Genomic DNA, 18,058 nt, shown 5'->3' with positions numbered 1-18,058 from the left:
AATCGATTTTCCCCACTCAGCAACACACCTGCTGAGAAGCCAACTCTGGTAATTGGCAGCTCCAAAGTGAGACACGACTTTTGTCAAATGTGTCCCGGGGCCAGGCCAGAGCAGGCGACACTGAAGCTCAATTGAAACTGCTGGCTAAGGATAAAATGTAAATACAGTAAGATTGTTATTCACATCGGCGTTGATGACACCCGATTATGCCAATCGGAGGTCACTAAAATTAATGTTGGCTCGGTGTGTGAATATGCAAAAACAATGTCGGACGCCGTAGTTTTCTTTGTTCCCCTACCAAACTTTACTAATGATGACATGTAGCCTATAGCCGCATGTCATCTTTCCCCCGCTGGCTGTCGAGGTGGTGTCCAGATAACGATGTGGGCTTTATTGATAATTGGCAGCCTTTCTGGGGAAAACTGATCAGGAGAGATGGCATCCACCCAGTTTAGATGGAGCCGCTCTCCTATCTAGAAACATTATGCTGCAGTTGCAGGCTTACACACGTCTCTGCACCTCCATTAGAGCAGTCACCCACCCAAAACCAAAAGCACATAAGAATGGCATCTGTACCCCGACCAGGAGAAAATGTTTAATAGATTTAATTTTAATGCATCAATTTGGTGAATTTTGAGAACCAAAATATGACATAAATTACTGACCATTTTTTACAAACTGCTGGTACAGATACAAATGTTAACAAAAATGACTAAAACACAGTGCTGAGCCTTTATACTATTAGTTTATTATGACTATTATTATTACAAAGCGCATGGACGAGATGGGAACAGGCAGTGGACCGCAAGATCTCCTGGTCTGAGCTTTGGCAAGCTGAGCCTTACCGGATCAAGTTCCTAATCGCATCCGTCTATGACGTCTTACCCAGCCCATCCAACCTCTTCTGCTTGGGCAAGGTTGACACACCATCATGTCCCTTGTGTCTCCGAAGAGGAACGCTAGAGCACATCCTCAGCTGTTGCCCAAAAGCCCTGGGAGAAGGACGCTATACTTGGTGCCACGACCAGGTGCTGAAGGCGATAGGAGAGTAGGAGAGCAATTGCTCTGTCAGTTAGCATTGCCCTAGCTGTGTTGCACTTTAAAACCGTACTCCTTAAAGTGGAGGTTGTGGAGTTTAACACGCAGCTGCACACGAAATTGAACGTGATTGGTATGTAACGACTCACACAGGATCAGCTGATTCCTAGTTAAACTCGGGTTAAACTGCTTGGAAACCGGAAGTACTTTTTTTTCTGTCCGCTCCATTGCCCCGAACTCGTACGAAACTGTGATGTCTAAACTGAGGTTCTTACCGAACCGTGATTTCAGTGTACCGTTACACCCCTACTGTCAAGGATCAACTCTTCCGCCTCCAACCCCAGAAAACTGTTCTCCATGTTCTCCTCCCTCCTCACCCCTCCTACCCCCTCCTTCCTCCCTTACTGCTGATGGCTTTGCAACTAACTTTACCATAAAAGTAAAATACATCAGCTCCTCATTTACTCCCTCCCAGAAACAATCTCCCCCAACTCTCACCTCTGATGGCCTTACCAGCTTCAGCCCTCTCTCCTCTGAAGACGTTCACAGACTTGTTTCGTCTAACCGTGCCACCACCTGCTCCCTTGACCCGATTCCCTCCTTTCTTCTCCAAGACACACATCTCACACGACATATACTGTATATATATATATATATATATATATATATATATATATATATATATATATATATCCAATATAAGGAGGATATCAGATGAGGGATGTTCATCTCACCACTGAACTGGGTCTTTGCGAGGGTGTTTACGAGTGAGGAGAGATAAAGTGAGAAATTCTTTGTTGACTGTGTATAGGTATTGTGTGTGTGTATTTGATTATCTACAAAGATGAGGAGCAGAGTTGGAAAATTAGGTTGTGAATAAACCGTCTCACAACGTGTTTCTCTTTCAGAGGGTCAGACCTCAAAATGTTGAGGTTGCCAGGCAACCATCAGAGACTCCGGGAAATAGACAACTCCCAGTACAACTACAAATTGAAGTTTTTACAATAGATCAAATGTGTTAGTATAGATATACATATAGAGGTACATTGAGAACCTCTATATGTATGTATATATTACTATTTTATGATCTGATTTTGAAGAGGGACAGAATATCAAAATACATTTTTAAAACTTACCTTATGCGCTTTTTACACTGTGTTGCATAGCCTTAACCTTGAACAGCAGTGGGATTCTCTCATTGTCACAAGATCGCATATCCCATAAAAATCCTTTGTAACAAACCATCTGCAATGGTCAATCAGATTAGCATCGCCTTCTCCTAAATTGATTTGTGTAATATGATAACCACATAGTAGTGGGGCCTATTTGCTGCTCTAGCATGGATTAACATAGGCCTACACAGTACAGACAGTTGGATGACTAACGGGCGACCTGGCAGATAGGCTAGCCCTGTTTAATGTAAAAGCAGAGTTAATTCTGGTCATTTTTTATACATAATATCCATCCATCCATCCATTGTCTACCGCTTATCCTGTATTCAGGGTCACGGGGGGGCTGGAGCCGATCCCAGCTGTCATTGGGCGAAGGCAGGGTACATCCTGGACAGGACGCCAGTCTTTATACATAATATATTTTTATATTTTTTAATCTAAAACCTGTTGCACACTTAATTTGCTGTTATAATATCAACAAAATAGACACGCTATGCAAGTAGTGAAAACATGTTTATTGTTATTATCAACAATGTCCCATTCTCTGTTCAAAACCCATAAAAAAAGAATACACTTCAAAAATCATACTTCCTTTACAGTCAAAATTGCATATACAAGCAAAAGCTCCCTTAACATTTTGGCCCATGGTACTCAATTTCATCTAACTTTTAAAAATGTATACATGTTGTGCATATATTTATCTTTAATTTATTTATTAATTTGACATCATTAGCCTATAACCTGCCCTTCACTACACATTGGAATTTGCAGCTACACTCCAAAGGTTCAGGGATCAGGTCTGAAGTCTAACAGGATCTGTTTGTCTGTCCGCGTCCTACTGCAGAGGACCACGTCTTCACACTCGGGTCTCACTGTCCCTGATCCTGACGTTCCTTCAAAGCCAGTATTGCTTTTCGGTAGAGATCTATCAGAGAAGAGGGTTATCTTTTTAAAATGAAAGCTGTGATTTAATTTCAGAGTGCATTTGATTAGGAGATGGCAGATATGAATGAGACTCACCAAAGGTTGCGGAGAGGTCCACAGGTTGAGAGTAAGCTTCAGGCGTCTCCTCCGTGTTGATCTTGTTCTTCCTTTTTACTTTTACAACTTTCTTCTTCCTCTTCTTTTCCCCTTTAGCTAGACATGAGATCAAATAGATATTAGATTTCTTATACAGCTAAAACAAAAAACACAGAGGCCATGAATAACTGATTTTAACCTTCAAGAGGCTTCTTGCCATCGTCCGGTGATTGTTGCACATCCAGAGTCTCTTCTTTCACCTTGGTTTTGCGTTTCGGTTTGTTTGTTATCGGGGGGATCAGGGCACTGCAGGCTTTCTCTCTGTGACCAGAGTTTTCATGCTCTCCTTCATTGCCATTACCCTCCTCTTCCTCTTGCTCATATGCTTCTTCCTGATCTTTTTCACCTTCCTTGACCTTAACCGTCTTCTTCTTCTTCTTCTTTGTCTTCAGGTTCTTTTTGAGAGTGGTTTCCTGTAAATAACAGATATTTACTTATTGTAACATTAATATTTCTATCACATTATTATAGGGGACACACAATCAACAAAATACAAAAAATAAGTAGCAAAGAATTACAAACAACAACGTGCATAGGTTAGGGTAAATATGTGGTAAGAGTAGAGCTGCAGTAATGAATGAATCTACCAATTAATCATATTAGTCATATGTTTAAAGAAAAAAGGGATCAAGATAAATGTTCCGACCTTTTGCAGCATGTTTCGAATGGGTTGCATCTTTCCTTCACCCTTTTTCTCCTTTTCTTTTGGCCGATGGACCTGGCGGAGATCTGTCTTGCTGGATCGCATTCTGAGGTGAGTAATGATTTAACATAAAGGGTCATTATTATTCCACACTTTATGTTTGTAAGAGAAAGCTATGCATTACAAAGCCTCTCCTTACCGTTCCCCTTTGGATTTTCTGCAAACTTTCTTTGTTTTCCAGGTCTTTTGCCCCTCTCTTGGTTCTAGAGGCCTCTTACTGTCCTGGGCTATGCGAGTGCACAGCTCAGGGTAATCCAAACAAATGGCACGCAGCAACCAGCGGAGTCCTCGTTGAGTCTTTCTGTCCGACCAGCGTCGCAGGTCCATTAAGGCAGAACAAGGTTCCTGAGCGTGAAAAGAGTTTGTCCGTCATCCAGTATCCGTTTCAGTTACTGTCACAGATTGATTTATTAGAAATCTGCCAGGAGGATCATGAAAATGGATTGTGTGTGTTCCAGTGCAAGCGTGAGTGAGTGAGCATCTCTGTGTCCATCTGCATAATATTTTCATTTATGGCTGCATGCTGAAGGACCTCTCGTGATTGCAGTGGCTCACACTTTTTCAAAACATTGATTGACTGCTCATCACTCACTCTTTGAGACTACAAGCAATCACCCAGCCGGGGGGGCTTTAGCTCAGGAGGTAGAGCGGGTTGGCTGGCAACCGCAAGATTGCCGGTTCGATCCCCGGCTCCTCCTAGCTGAGTGCCTGGTGTCCCTGAGCAAGACACCTCACCCTAATTGCTCCTGACGATCTGGCTGTCGCCCTGCGTGGTTGACTCCGCTGTCGTCAATGTGTGTATGAATGGGTGAACACTCACAATATGGCACAGAGAGCGGCTCTGGTTGACCAGCTTCTCCAGTAACAGGCTCTCGATCAGCTCACTTCCCAGTAGAGCGTTCATTTTATCTTGTTTGTTCGCCAACCTGAAAGAAAAAGGTGTCACTGTCATTCCTTATTTCAGTCGGCCACCAGAGGGCACTGTTTACATTGCACATGATGTTTGAACACACTTGTGATGCCTGTATGAAGTCGAGTATAATTACACTAATATGGGCTTTCCTGCCACTCTTGGCTGCTTCAGTAGGTCAGCAAGAACGTCCTTGACCTCCTTGATCCGTTGCCTGTCACTGGAGTCCACCACAAAGATGATCCCATGGGCTTCCCCACAGAGCTCCCTCCAGGCTGCTCTCGACTCTACAGACCCCCCCACATCCAACAAGGTGACCTGGTAGTTCTCCACTCGCAGCTCACTTCGGACGCAGCCTTGGGTGGGTCCTGCTTCCACACCATGGGGGACTGAAGGGAACGGGAAGTAAAACACAGGTAGATCGATTTGTTGGGTTTCTGCCTGAAGCCCTTTTAGAGAAGAATCTTAAATTCACAGATGAATTACCTCTTAACATCCCTCTGATGGAGGATGTTTTTCCTGCCTTGTCAAGACCAACCACCAGAATGGTCACTTTCCTGCAAAGATTTATACACAGTTTAGAATTTCACTTAAAGGAGCGCCATAGCTTTGATTTTATTTGTTCAAACATGGTGAATTTTGGAGGTTTAACTTTGTCATTAGACTTCATTATGACCTCTGTTTTTCTTTCATTTGAATGAAAGATGGAAGTTTAACCAAATGTGGCACATACATCACATACATTTAAACGTTTCTGAGATATACATTTACATACATTATACATTTTCACTGTTATTTTCCGAGGTGTATTATGTGTTACCTGATTGGCTCCTGCAGTTTGGAGACCCAGGTGCAGCAGTTGCTCATCAGGTTGAACATGTTTATTTGAGGTGAGCAAGGTGAGCACAGCAGCCACCATCTTCTCTGGAACTGGGACCTGCAGACAGATAGTCAACCTCTGAGTGATTCACACACACAGGCAATAATAGGGCTGGTCAGTTGAGTCATTGGGCATCTTAGCCTTAATACTTAGATTCTTTGTGTCTCCTGTGATTTAGGAGACTTTTACAGATGGTCAGACATCTGTAGGCAATCATTTGACTGCCAAATGTCTCTCTCTTCACCATCCCAGAATCTAAAATACAGAAGTATTAGCATTCTTAGCTCACTTTCATTTCACCACTTATTTTCTTTAGCTTCTTGGATAAAAAAAATCACATCTGACGTGTGAGCCCAGTGAAGGCTTTCTGCCATAGTGCTTGGAGTGGTCCTCCCACGTCTTATACACAAGCAGCAGGTGTGTCTGAGGTAGTCTGTCCATGTGCTAAAAAAAAACACTGGCAGATCTTCCAGTCCTTTGTCCAGTGCATCTGTTGAGACTCCGTAATCTGCTAAAGCCAGTTCAGAACAACATGCTTTTAGTGGTGTAAACAAGCTGACCCATATTTGTTTTTAGCTGGAGAAAACATTGAAGCAATCGCCATTTATAGCGTTATAGCGTCAGGAGGATTTCTGCACGGAAATCACAGCATTTTAGGCATTTTGAGCATGTTAGTATAAAAATGGGGAAGACACCGTCTGTCCACAGTACTGACATGCAAGTTGTGGAGTATGTGAATGTAAAATATGTATGTGGACATTTTTTAAATTGAAATGTGAAATGTGTGTATGCAATAGAAAACATCATCTTCATTTAAGTTTTCATCATTTTAGGAATTTGGTTTATTTTGACACATGCTGATGTAATACTGATTACTGGGATGTTTTTGGGTCCAATTTTGCTTCTAAATATATTTATGTTAATATCTGTTGATTTGAGTTAAATCAACACGCATACATGAAATGAGAAACTGGAATATTAAGCACCAAGAATAAGCAGAAGAGTGCAATTAAAATCCCAATAAGCAGTGAGAACAGCCATGGAAAAACTTCTTGATGTAACCTAAAAACATACAGAAGACCAAGTACAATTAATTACTTTGTATTTATCACTGATATAAATGTTCTTGTTTTGTTCATATACCTGTAATAACTCTCCCCAAAAAACACTATGCATAACAGCGCACTGGTTTAAACTCACAATAGCAATGAGCGAGCATTCCACATGGGAGGTAAAATGCAGTGAATCATGGGATTCAAACAAAGCATTTCAATCCCTGTGGACATTAAACTAGCAATATTGACACTAATGACTGACTAAATCACATCAAATAGCTGAGAAAAAGTGGAAAGAAATTGAAAGATTACTTACAGAAGTAAGTCTATGTCCATGCATATGTTTTGGTGCTCCTCTCTACTAACATCTTGTACCCACCTGCTACAACGCTAATCAGGCTCACGGTAAGCCTTTAGTCACCCCATACGGGAGGAACCACCTGGGAAACATGGTATCGGTATCCCAACCAATCCCAGAATCCTCTGAGCCAATGGCTAATCCCATTGGATGGCACGGTTATTCTTTAGTTAGAACAAATGACACATATCCATCCAGGAGAACAAATGTGTGTTGTGGTGTGATCTGTGACGTGCTGCGATCTCCTGAAAGCGGTAGCATGCAGTGTGTTTGGACAGATTTAGGCTGCACAACACAGCTCTGGAGATAATGACGGCATAACAGGTGGTGTCACACCACTGTGTATGCGTGAGACAAGTATAATTGGAACTGAAGCTATTTTTTTCTTGATCAGATTAGATTAGGTGTGTCGTACAAATAATACTATACATTATATACATTATAGCTAACATGCTACTGTGTTTGTGATGGTATTTATTGGTGGGTGTGTACTGTACTGTCATGTGCATATTGATTTGTTGTGGATATGCATTTTTAAATATATGTCTTTGTATTTTATTTTTTTATTGACACATTTTTAACATCTGGCCAGGAGCAACAGATGAGCCTTGTGGGTTAACTCCTGTTAATGACTATAGTTCCTGTCAAATAAACTAAAATAAACGTTTTTAAAAGTTTTAAACAATGTGAATACGAATGTATCGACATATAAACTTGACAAGGAAAGAAAATTTAGTTACAATAGACCCATTTCATACCCAAAGAAACTAAAATGCAACTGAAACATCTACAGTGGATCAACACATTACGTAATGGTATTAATGCAATAATCAATTCCAACACATTCTGTAATGCAGAATGAACCACTAGATGGCCTTGTATTCACAGGATCTATTTTGACTAGGAGGCAGCTGTGCACCTTGCAGTCTGCAAATAATATAATGTGTGTAATGGCTCTGTTTTCCTGAAATGCTTAGATTAATTGCTGTAGTTGAACTCCATACAGTCCACTCATAGTTGAACGTACATATTTTGAATTTGAAAGTCTACAAAACAAATCCAAAGCGCTGATTATTTAAATCAATTTGTATATGGAAATCCAAAGCAAACGCACAGTGCACTACGGAGCACAGCTTCTGCAGATATGACGAAATTATGAATGTTAAGAGGCAGCTTTTATAGACCTGGGCAATGGTGTGCTGGCCTTATCTCATTATGTCATTAAACCAACATCCAATCAGGCTCTGCCCTCGTCTGCTGAATAGACTCATCCCAGACTCTGACCACAGCCCTGTGTCAGCTGACATTCTCACACACACACACACACACACACACACACACACACACACACACACACACAGCAAAAACAGCAGCAGCTGAGGACCACACCCCCATCAGATCTTGTTTTCCACATTGCAAACATGTTTGAAAGACCCCACAATGCTGATATCGCAATCTGTCTTACAGTTGGACAACATGAATACACAAAGTGTATGAAAGGTGTGGTGTTTTTTTCAAATGTCTACATGCCAGGCAGCCATCGGAGACTTCAGTCTGACCAGGAAATAGTCAGGCACATAACACATGTAAAACAGAGGATTACTTTTTGTACACTGTTCTTTTGTAGGACTTAAACAAGCGAGATCTAGTGATCTAAAGAGGTGCAGGTTGAAGTGCTGGTACTTTTGGACGCCAGGCTAGCTGTTTCCCACTGTTCCAGTCTCCTGGCTGCAGCATCATATTTACTGTAGAGCCAGAGTGGTATCTTCTTATCTAACTCTTGGCGAGAAAGCAAAGAGATGGTTCCAAAAATGTTGAATCATCCCTTTAAAGATAGCTCAAGACAAAGACTGTTCTAAAGAATTTGACAGACAAGCAGTGTGCCCTTCCAACAACCTGATTGGCTGGCAACACTGTGCAGATGACTGGTGCTCAGTAATGAGGTTTCCATCTTCCACTTCCCCACGTCTCCACAGAGCACGCGGCCTGAAGTCACTGACCCACGCCACTGCTTCACCAAACACATGCAATCACATGCATTAGTAATGACCAGGCTGCCTCGACTGCTGAGATCTGATTAGACAGGAAGAAGTCAGCATGATTGAGGTGAGCTGTGTCGAAACCGTGCCACAGTTTAGTGAAATATACACAGAACGGTAGTTCAAGTGATAGCAAACGTTACATTTACCAAACTGCAATTCAAAGTTATTTTCAGTTTATTTGCACAGGTCATGTCGACGTCAACCTCTGAAAAAAGAAAATAGTTTCGCAACTTAAATACTGGATATTCCACTACGGCTCGTGTCCTCCTGCACCTTCCAAACAGATGATCTTTGTTTGAATAAGGAGTTGAGCAAACAACCAACGGGTTCTGTTCTGGGTCACACAATGTTATTGTTGTATCCAAGGAGCATGTAGACTTAACAAATAATAAAACATTAAGTCTGTGTGGAGAAAAAAAATGGCAAGATGGATTGAAATTTTAATAGCTGATTCAGTGTGTGTGTGTGTGTGTGTTCTGCACCTGTTTGTGTGGCCACTTCACTCTCAGGCCTGCAGGTCACTAACAAGGCCAAGTCCTCCCCGCTGGTAGAAACTAAAAATGGAAGCACAGAGAAACTGATCTATCTTTGCTCGCCCTCCACACAGCTTCCATTTGGGAAGGACAAATACTTGATGTTGTAAAACTACAGTGCATTACTCTGTGTGTAAGCAGCAGTTAGTTTGGCAAACGTAATGTGAATATAAAGTGTAGCATTCCTCTAAATTCACAATAAATCCTTCTTTTTCTTATTGATTATTGTAGTCATTTTAGATGGACTGAAATATTACAACATTGACCTCTGCCTCTGTAAGTATTACTACTAGTAGTAGTGTAATACAAGTACTCAAAGCCACAGTGACCTATCACATGTATTGCTGTTCAAAATAGCCTCACCATCCACCAGATACTGTACTACTATAATTATTATATAGTCTACCCATTTCTATTTATGTATTCTTTCATATAATCTGCTGCAGAGTAAGCACCTCCCTGTGACGTTTTGTTTACATCATTATTTCGTTTATTTACCTCCCTTGGCACAGAAACGTCGTCCTTACCTTATCTCTAATCTCTTACTTTGAAGGCAGCCGCCCGTCGTTTCCGGTGTCGCCCCCGCGTCATTCTGGCCGACTTGACGCGGCTGACTGACAGCGAGTGGAAACGCGAGCTGCCCGACAGTCGCGCACAAGGATGCCAACACGAAAATACTCCCGACACGCTCGGCTGGAAGAAAGCTGCGTGTCTTTAATGTAAACATAGTCCGTGAGCTGATGAGGCCTCCGAGTTCGGACGACGTTGAATACTGAGTCGGTGGCTGAACTTTTCCCCCGCACACACACACCGACGGTGAGACGGCAGCGCTGGCAGCGCGGCGGACAATTAGGTGTTTCCCTCCGGGTTAAACCGGCTGGTGACGCCGCGTACGACGGTTGACGGTAAAAAAAAAAACAAACGGCCGAGTTGTGACGTCCCACGCGATGCGAACCCGGCGATGATCAACTTGGTGGAAAGTTGGGAGAGGCGGCGCATCAAATGAATGACTTCTCCCCACTAAAAACAGATGTTTTTGACAGCAGTTTAACGCCGACGTCCTTCGAGATTCCTCCCCGGCGCACCGACAGAGTTGAATAGCAGTATGTGCGAGGTGGCCATGGAGGAGCAGGAGCGGGACATATCAGACATGGACCCGGCGGAGTGCTCCGCGGAGAACGGGGTCATGCTGGTGGTGAATCACAGCCGGATCCAGCCCCCGTTCAGCGTCGTTCTGGCCACCGCGATCTACTGCGCCGAGTTCGTCACCGCCGCCGTCCTCTGCAGCATATACAAGGAGTCCGAAGACGTCATCTGGCTGGGCTTCACCATCACCTTCATGCTGGTGCCCGCCGTGCTCATCCAGCTGACGCTGACGTTCATCCACAGAGACCTGGGTCGGGACCGGCCCCTGGTCCTCTTCCTGCACCTGCTGCTGCTCGGCCCTCTCATCAGGTAGGCGAGGCTCGGGTGGTGGTGGGGGTCAAAGGGCAGCACATCTTACTTTTAAAATACGAGTTTGTCCATAAATGCTCATTAGTCATGCCTTCCGTGCTGCAAGTATATTAACTCAATAGCTGACAACAATTTTGATTGTTGATCCATCAATTTAGTCATCACATTTCTCAAATTGGAGTGGTTTCCTGCTTTACTGGAACATAAATAATGATAAACTGATCTGGCCTTTTTGGACTTTTGCTCCAACAAAACAAGACATTTGAAGACAACACTGTGGTTCGTTTTTTAATCATTCCTGACAGACACACTACAGTTGACTGGCAGATTAACTGATAATGAAAAAATAACAGATACTTCCAGCAACACATGTTGTTGTTTTTATCTGGCCATCCGTCTCTGTGGACTTGCAGCTTCCACTTTCCGTTTGCAGTGTTGTCAATTCTACAGACAGACAGACAGACAGACTCCAGAGAGCATAGAAGCACCATCAGTCACCGCCGGCCATCAGCATTAATCTGTTCATCAACCACATTCATTTGTTACGACAGACTGTTGCAGCATCATCAGATCTGTCGCTCCTTAACAGAATCGCACTCCAGATGGAAAGTCCGTCCAGTGTGAAGAACGAAAAGGTCGACTGAACACGACAACATCCCACATTGTCAGAAAAAAAGGGGTTGAATTGAGATAGAATAGGAGCTTTTCGAAGTCCTGGCCTCACAGTTGGACACACTGCAGGCTGGACTGTAAAACTAATCTGTTAGAGGAGCTGGCACCCGCCCTGGCAACACATCCTTCACTTTTATTGCTCGTACGCCGCTCAGCTGCATGACCTCATCTCAGGATAACGTCTTCGGTAGCGGCCGATGGCTCGCCAGGAGGAGTTGTAAGTTGCAGCAGCTTGATTTGGTTATTGGAAATGAAATCAGTGCAAAATATAAAGGTTTTTTTTGTAAATGCAATGAACACGTCGATAGATGTGTTCTGTTTATGTACATTGGTGAACCGCCACTAATGCAGGAAGATGGAGGCGGAGACTCGAGTTCTCTGACATTCAAACACACACTTGGCCCTCTTTTTCTTCTGCTCTGAACTTTGACACGTCAACAACAGGGACGTCCGCAGGTGTTGCTCTGCATTTACGGTACAAAGAGGGGTAATTGAAGGGTGTGCTGCCTTTTACAGGTCTGGGAATTCAACCTTGTCTGCACTTCACTTCTACCCAGGTGTTACCTGGTTTAGTGGCTCAGCTTTCAGTGCACGCTAAAACACAACAAGTCTCATAGATTTTGGAAATAGTTTGCAGATATAAGAGAAAAGGGGTCTGGGGAAGCTATAAGAAACGCCCTGTGCGATGCAGTTCGGAAGACAGGAAGTGAGCTTATCTGCTGATCGATGCTGAGCCGACACATTTGATTTGAGTGCAGCTGTTGTATAATGCAGAGCATTTAAACAGATTAAAATAGAGAATACAGCGCAAGGCTCGCGTCCAGTTTGTGACTAATGCCATTAGAGCAAAAGTCAGAAACACAAGAGTCTACACCAGGAGAGCAGACCTATCTCCATGCAGGTTCACAGTTCCCACAATGAACTGAACCAAGGTCAGACACGGGTCTGTACTTATTAACACACTGGAGATAAAGCCACTCTTTGCAGGAGCCAGACAGACCACCTGCAGTTACAGTGCTCGTCAATCTGTTCCCATCACATTCAGGCTGCGAGGACGTTGCACAGAAACCAGAGCCGGTGGATTTATTATCTATCTATTTAGTCTGAACTCCATCACGGTGTGTGATTTTACTTCCAAGGGGTTCAGACAGAAATTTGACGCACTGATGTAAACACAGTTAGTTATCATCTGCAAGACTTGGACTTTATTTTGAAAGTGAAAATACATCCTATGGGTGTGCAGAAATGATCTGAGCAGACATCCCACTCCTCTTCCCAGACCCAGGCTGTATTAGCCGGGTTGCGTAGTGGTGAACAGGAAAGTGCTGGATAAAAAAGGTGATATATAGTGCTGTGTCTCTATTGGGATATTGAAGTTAGAACGCTGTGTCGTAGTGTGCTCTTATGCACTGACCGGCAATGACAATCGCATATTTTTTCCATTAAATGTCAGCTTGTTTGCTGACTTGAAATCTGTATTAAAACTGAATAAAGGTGGTAGATATTCCATAATCTTGCACAAGTTTCCACCACGTAGCCAAAATGGTGACCGTTGAGAGTGAGAAGTGTCCAGTGCACCATCCTGGTACTTACAGTGTGCTGCAATTGGCCATACTTGCCAGTGTGAACACTCTTATGCACTCAAGATAGCAAGTGTGAAAACGGAAGGATGCAAACTTAGACACAGCCGCCCTGCTTGTCGGTAATATGCTCAGAATGGCTAAAAACTTTTCTTTTTTTTTTGCAGTTAGCTGTTACACTCAGCTGTGACACCTCCATGCTTTTAACATGGCAGCGAAGCCTGAAAGCAAACATTTGTCCGTGATTACAGATCGTTTCATTCTGTTCTGCACATTACCTTCCTGTTTTATTTCAATCTCTTCTTGTTCCACGCCGTGCTGCTGTAAACATCATCACCCCTCAACTACCTCTTGGCTCAGATGGGAGGTTTCCTGTGTCACTCGGGGACGGTGGAATCTGCTGATCTTGCGGCTGCTGGTCAAACACACCGCGGTTGCTCTCAAAAGCTGAATTTCGAGTCAGAATTTTGTACAGCTGACTGCTCACAATAAACCTTTAACCCTACCAGGAGATCACGAGACAAAGTATTCAAGCGGTCCACATGGGAACTACAGGACGGGGTTTGGGTTTGTTTTTTTCAGCTTGTCCCGACTTGTCTCCTTATAATCCTTCTCCTAAAGAAGGGACATAACCTACATTCGTGGTTCTGTCTCAGCATGCAGAGCTTCTTGTTTTGTGTCTATTTGTGTTTCAGTATCAGTGTGAGCCTGATGAGGTCATCCCAGTTGACCACAACAAGAGGATCTTGCTAAAGAGCTGTTGAAAGCATGTTATCACAAGAGACTCGACTTGTTTTTTCAATTCAGTTCCTCTCTGTTTCCTGTGGCTCACCGTGCTGCTGCTGTGTGCAGAGGGACCAGATTGAGACCCAAAATGCAGAGCAGACGCCCATGTTTCCTTTTTATGAATCCATAAGTCGCTTCCTCGGAAGTCAGCGTATTGATTCTTCTCGGCTAATGCATTCGTCGGCCCTGCTTTATTTTTTCCTCCCTCCCCTCCCCGAAGTGAAATCCAGTCTGCTTCTCGCTCTGAATCCTAAGTGCACGCTGGCTGGAGTTCAGTACACTCGCACTGCATCCTCACCCCCATTGTGCTGCCAGATCTTCTTCTCCCCCTCGGCTGCTTCACAGGTTTTGGGAGTCCAGTATTCAAACATGTGTGTGGGCTGGTCCAAATAAAGGCCCGATTCCCCCGCTGCCAGCCCTCTATCTTGTTGGTCAAACACAGTTCAGGGCCGAGTGTGAACGCTTGGCACCGTGCCCCATTTGCTCTGCGAGCGAAGAGTTACAGTTTGGCTTCCAGCAGCAGCTGAAGCAACACGTCCAGCCGCTGACTCTACGGTTCAACTATGTGTCCAGAGAAACGGATTCGTTCGGGATTCAAACCTCATGTCTAAAGGTGGAGATTTTGGAGCGAAAGATGCAAATTCCGGCACGGTTATGTGAGATATAGAGCTGTAGTGGGAATACTGGGAGGGCGAGGTTTGTGTGTTGAGCACAGATGTTCTGCTCTGTGAGTTGTGGGTCATTATTTTACAAATGTTCTTCAGGGATTATAATGCTGACATTTTGTTGTTGGCAGGTGGAAACTTGTGCTTCCAGTTTAGGTGTTAAAAAAAAAAAAAAAACAGAAACTCCAAAAACACGAGAAGCATTTAAATATTTTTCTAGAAAGAATTAAATTAGCCAGATTCAAATACTTTCATACTTTTTTTACATTAGCAGTCTGTACAGAAACCTCTCAGTGGAAAAACATGTTTCCCCTCTTCATAAATACTATGTATTTCCCCCAAGGCCAAACACAGAGCATTTACCTTGCAAACATTGAGTGAACCACACCCAGACATTTTCAGTTGATGCATTCAGGCCTCTGGGAAATGAGTTCCCCTTCTCTTGGCTGCCCCCTGGTGGATCCTCTGTGTAGGGCTTGTGTTTGCTTAGCTGTGATTTACAAAAATAGGTGTTTATAAAGGAGCCCTTACTTGAGATCTCTGAGATCAGTGTTGTGTGTGAAGAATATGTCATTTTAAAACAAGCTGCAACTTGAAAACAAATTGCTGTGCTATAACCTCTAATATATATATAAACAGGTGCTTTATAGCTGTTATTGCCCTTGCATATTCACACTATGATGATTAAATGTTGATGTTAAAACACAATACAGCATATCCCGTCAACGTAATCATTGCACTGCCCCCCTGTTGGTGTGAAAGTATGACTGCGCTCTCGGTAACTCTCTTATTGCTCCTGCAGGTGTTTCGAGGCTCTGGTGGTCTATTTCAAGGCGGGTAAAACGGAGGAGCCTTATGTCACCATCTCCAGGAAGATCAGTCTGAAGAAGGGACAGGGGATGCCCATGGAGTGGGAAATCGGCCAATCGGAGCGCAAGCTGGCAACTCACAGGAATGCCTTCAAACGGGCCGCCGTCATCCAGGCGTTTCTGGGCTCTGCGCCTCAACTGACGTTGCAACTGTACGCCCACATCCAGGAGAAATACTTCCTCCATGCGAGATGTAAGAATGATGACGGTCCGGGGCTCCTCGTCCCAAATATGAGTGTCTCGAAAAGTCAGGGTGGAAGATTTTAGATGAGTCATTTACTTTCTTTATTCCTCTCCACAAAAAGGTCAGTGTTGAAGGAGATGTTGTTTATTGGAGATGGCAAACCTGATGAGCATTCTTGATTGGCCTGAAGGTGGCAGTAGAGGAAAAGTTAAGGGACACTTAAATTCATCCCTGGAGAGATGGGAGTGTTTGTACGGAAATTGATAGCAACGGCATCCAGTAGTTGTGGAAAAGTTTCAGGCCGTTTTGAATTGATAAAGTAGAATTTGTACCATATGAGTGCTTTAAAATACACTTTTAATGATATATGATTATAATAATATATGCATAATGACTGGTTGTTTCACCCCACAGTCGCCCTGATGATCATCACCCTGATCTCCATCATATACGGGGCTCTTGTGTGCAGCGTCCTGACCATCCAGATCCGATACGACGACTACAAGGTGCGGCTGCGCCCCATCGCCTACCTGTGCATGATCGCGTGGCGGGGGCTGGAGATCGCCACCCGGATCACCGCCCTGGTCCTCTTCAGCACGGCGCTCACACACTGGGTGATCCTCGTCGGCATGGCCAACATGCTCTTCTTCTTCTTCCTCCCCTGGGTCGAGTTCTGGGCCAAGAAAGGCTCGTTGACGGAGGGCGTGGAGAAGAACTTCTCCAAGCTGGGCACCACGGTGGTGCTGTCCATGTTCACGCTGCTCTACGCCTGCATCAACGTCTTCTGCTGGTCGGCGGTGCAGCTGGACCTCACCCACCGGGAGCTCATCGACAGGAAGCAGCACTGGGACCGCCTGGCCATGTACTACACGGGACGCTTCGTCGAGAACTTGCTCCTCATCACCCTCTGGTACTTCTTCAAGTCGGACTTCTACGAGTACGTGTGCGCGCCGCTGCTGGCCGTCCAGCTGCTGATCTGCTACAGCCTGGCCGTGCTCTTCATGCTGCTCTTCTACCAGTTCTGCCACCCCTGCAGACGCCTCTTCAAGTACAACGTGCACGACTGCCTGCACTGCGCGTGCGTCCGCAGGGGCCGGAGGGGAGCGAGAGGTCGTCACGGGGCCCTGCCGCCCTCTTACTCCACCGCCGCCACCATGGTGCTGGTGCCGGAGGAGCCGCTGGAGCTGGACCCACGACACTCCCAACCGCTCGACCTCACCAGTCAGCTGGGGGAGCAGGAGACAGAGATTGTGGAGGACATCATGGAAGCAGCCTGATGGGGGGCTTTATGGAATTAAATGTTCTCTAATGTAGAAAAGCACTAAGTACCTTCACGCAGAAAAAAAAACAGAACGATTGTGTTTTTGAGTTTGTGAAGTGATGAACTTTTTTCTCTCTTAAGTGCATAATTCATGGTTGTGAGAGGGGTGAACACGGCGAGACCCCAGCACACAAAAGAATGTATGTGCAGCGATGCACAAAGGCCGCCTTGAGAGAGCAGCAGTGGGTCATGCACTGGACCGAGCCAGGTGTGTGGGAAACGTGCCAAGAGTGTCCCAAGTGTCCGAAACCCCCCCCTCCAGTTTACTTCCTCTCAGGGTTTTCACACCATGAACGCCGCTGCCGCCTTTGCACAGACTTTGAACAAGAAAAACACAGCAGGAGGGCAAGAAAAAGTGTGAATCCTCACCCGCCTGCTGTGATGAACGCCTTGAATCGCTCACTGTTCAGCCTGGTTGCCTTGATTTCAAAGAACAGGTTTTAGTTTGACAAATAAACATTCACTGCTATTCTCCATTAACCAAACTGATACTGAACGAGCCTCGACTTCATCATTTTTATATAGTTTGTGTCTGTAGTGTCATTCGTTCACCGCCTTGACTACTGTTGTTTTACTTGAAAACTAAATAAACATATTCTAATGCTGACACAATGATTCATGGTTTATCTCCTTCTCGCACAACAATAAAAGTTATTGCGCACTTCGCGCCAGGCTACCGCAGGTACTTCCTCGTTCCTGCCGCCCACACTTCTCCTTGTTTCTGGCGGAGTTTCTGGCAGGTAGGAATGTGGTAT

The 18,058-nt window shown here is 44.4% G+C and overlaps 2 protein-coding genes across 3 annotated transcripts; one reads left to right on the top strand and one right to left on the bottom strand.

Annotated features, from left to right (window-relative positions):
- Positions 1–2,734: 2,734 nt before the first annotated feature.
- arl13a (ADP-ribosylation factor-like 13A) lies at positions 2,735–9,781 on the bottom strand. Of its 2 annotated transcripts, none has more exons than XM_084010508.1 (10): positions 9,721–9,781; positions 5,724–5,840; positions 5,390–5,460; positions 5,040–5,292; positions 4,814–4,919; positions 4,133–4,338; positions 3,937–4,039; positions 3,430–3,703; positions 3,231–3,347; positions 2,735–3,135 (listed from the first exon to the last, which is right to left on the bottom strand). In XM_084010508.1, exons 2-10 carry the CDS (start codon positions 5,780–5,782, stop codon positions 3,080–3,082), a joined length of 1,245 nt encoding a protein of 414 aa, XP_083866634.1. In that variant the 5' UTR covers positions 5,783–5,840; positions 9,721–9,781; the 3' UTR covers positions 2,735–3,079. The 2 variants fall into 2 exon arrangements, with proteins under 2 accessions (XP_083866634.1, XP_083866633.1); XM_084010507.1 differs by lacking the exon at positions 9,721–9,781 and adding an exon at positions 7,155–7,273.
- Positions 9,782–10,385: 604 nt separating this feature from the next.
- Positions 10,386–17,884, top strand: xkrx (XK related X-linked). Its single transcript, XM_084010506.1, has 3 exons — positions 10,386–11,226; positions 15,732–15,991; positions 16,397–17,884. The coding sequence occupies exons 1-3, from the start codon at positions 10,877–10,879 to the stop codon at positions 17,257–17,259; spliced, it is 1,473 nt and encodes a 490-aa protein (XP_083866632.1). The 5' UTR covers positions 10,386–10,876; the 3' UTR covers positions 17,260–17,884.
- The last annotated feature ends 174 nt before the right edge of the window (positions 17,885–18,058 follow it).

This window comes from Eutrigla gurnardus, assembly GCF_963514095.1.
Source record: "Eutrigla gurnardus genome assembly, chromosome: 5".
In the NCBI taxonomy this organism is placed as follows: Eukaryota; Metazoa; Chordata; class Actinopteri; order Perciformes; family Triglidae; genus Eutrigla; species Eutrigla gurnardus.
The sequence above is the reverse complement of the archived record's forward strand: the minus strand, read 5'-3'. Positions and strand labels throughout refer to the sequence as shown.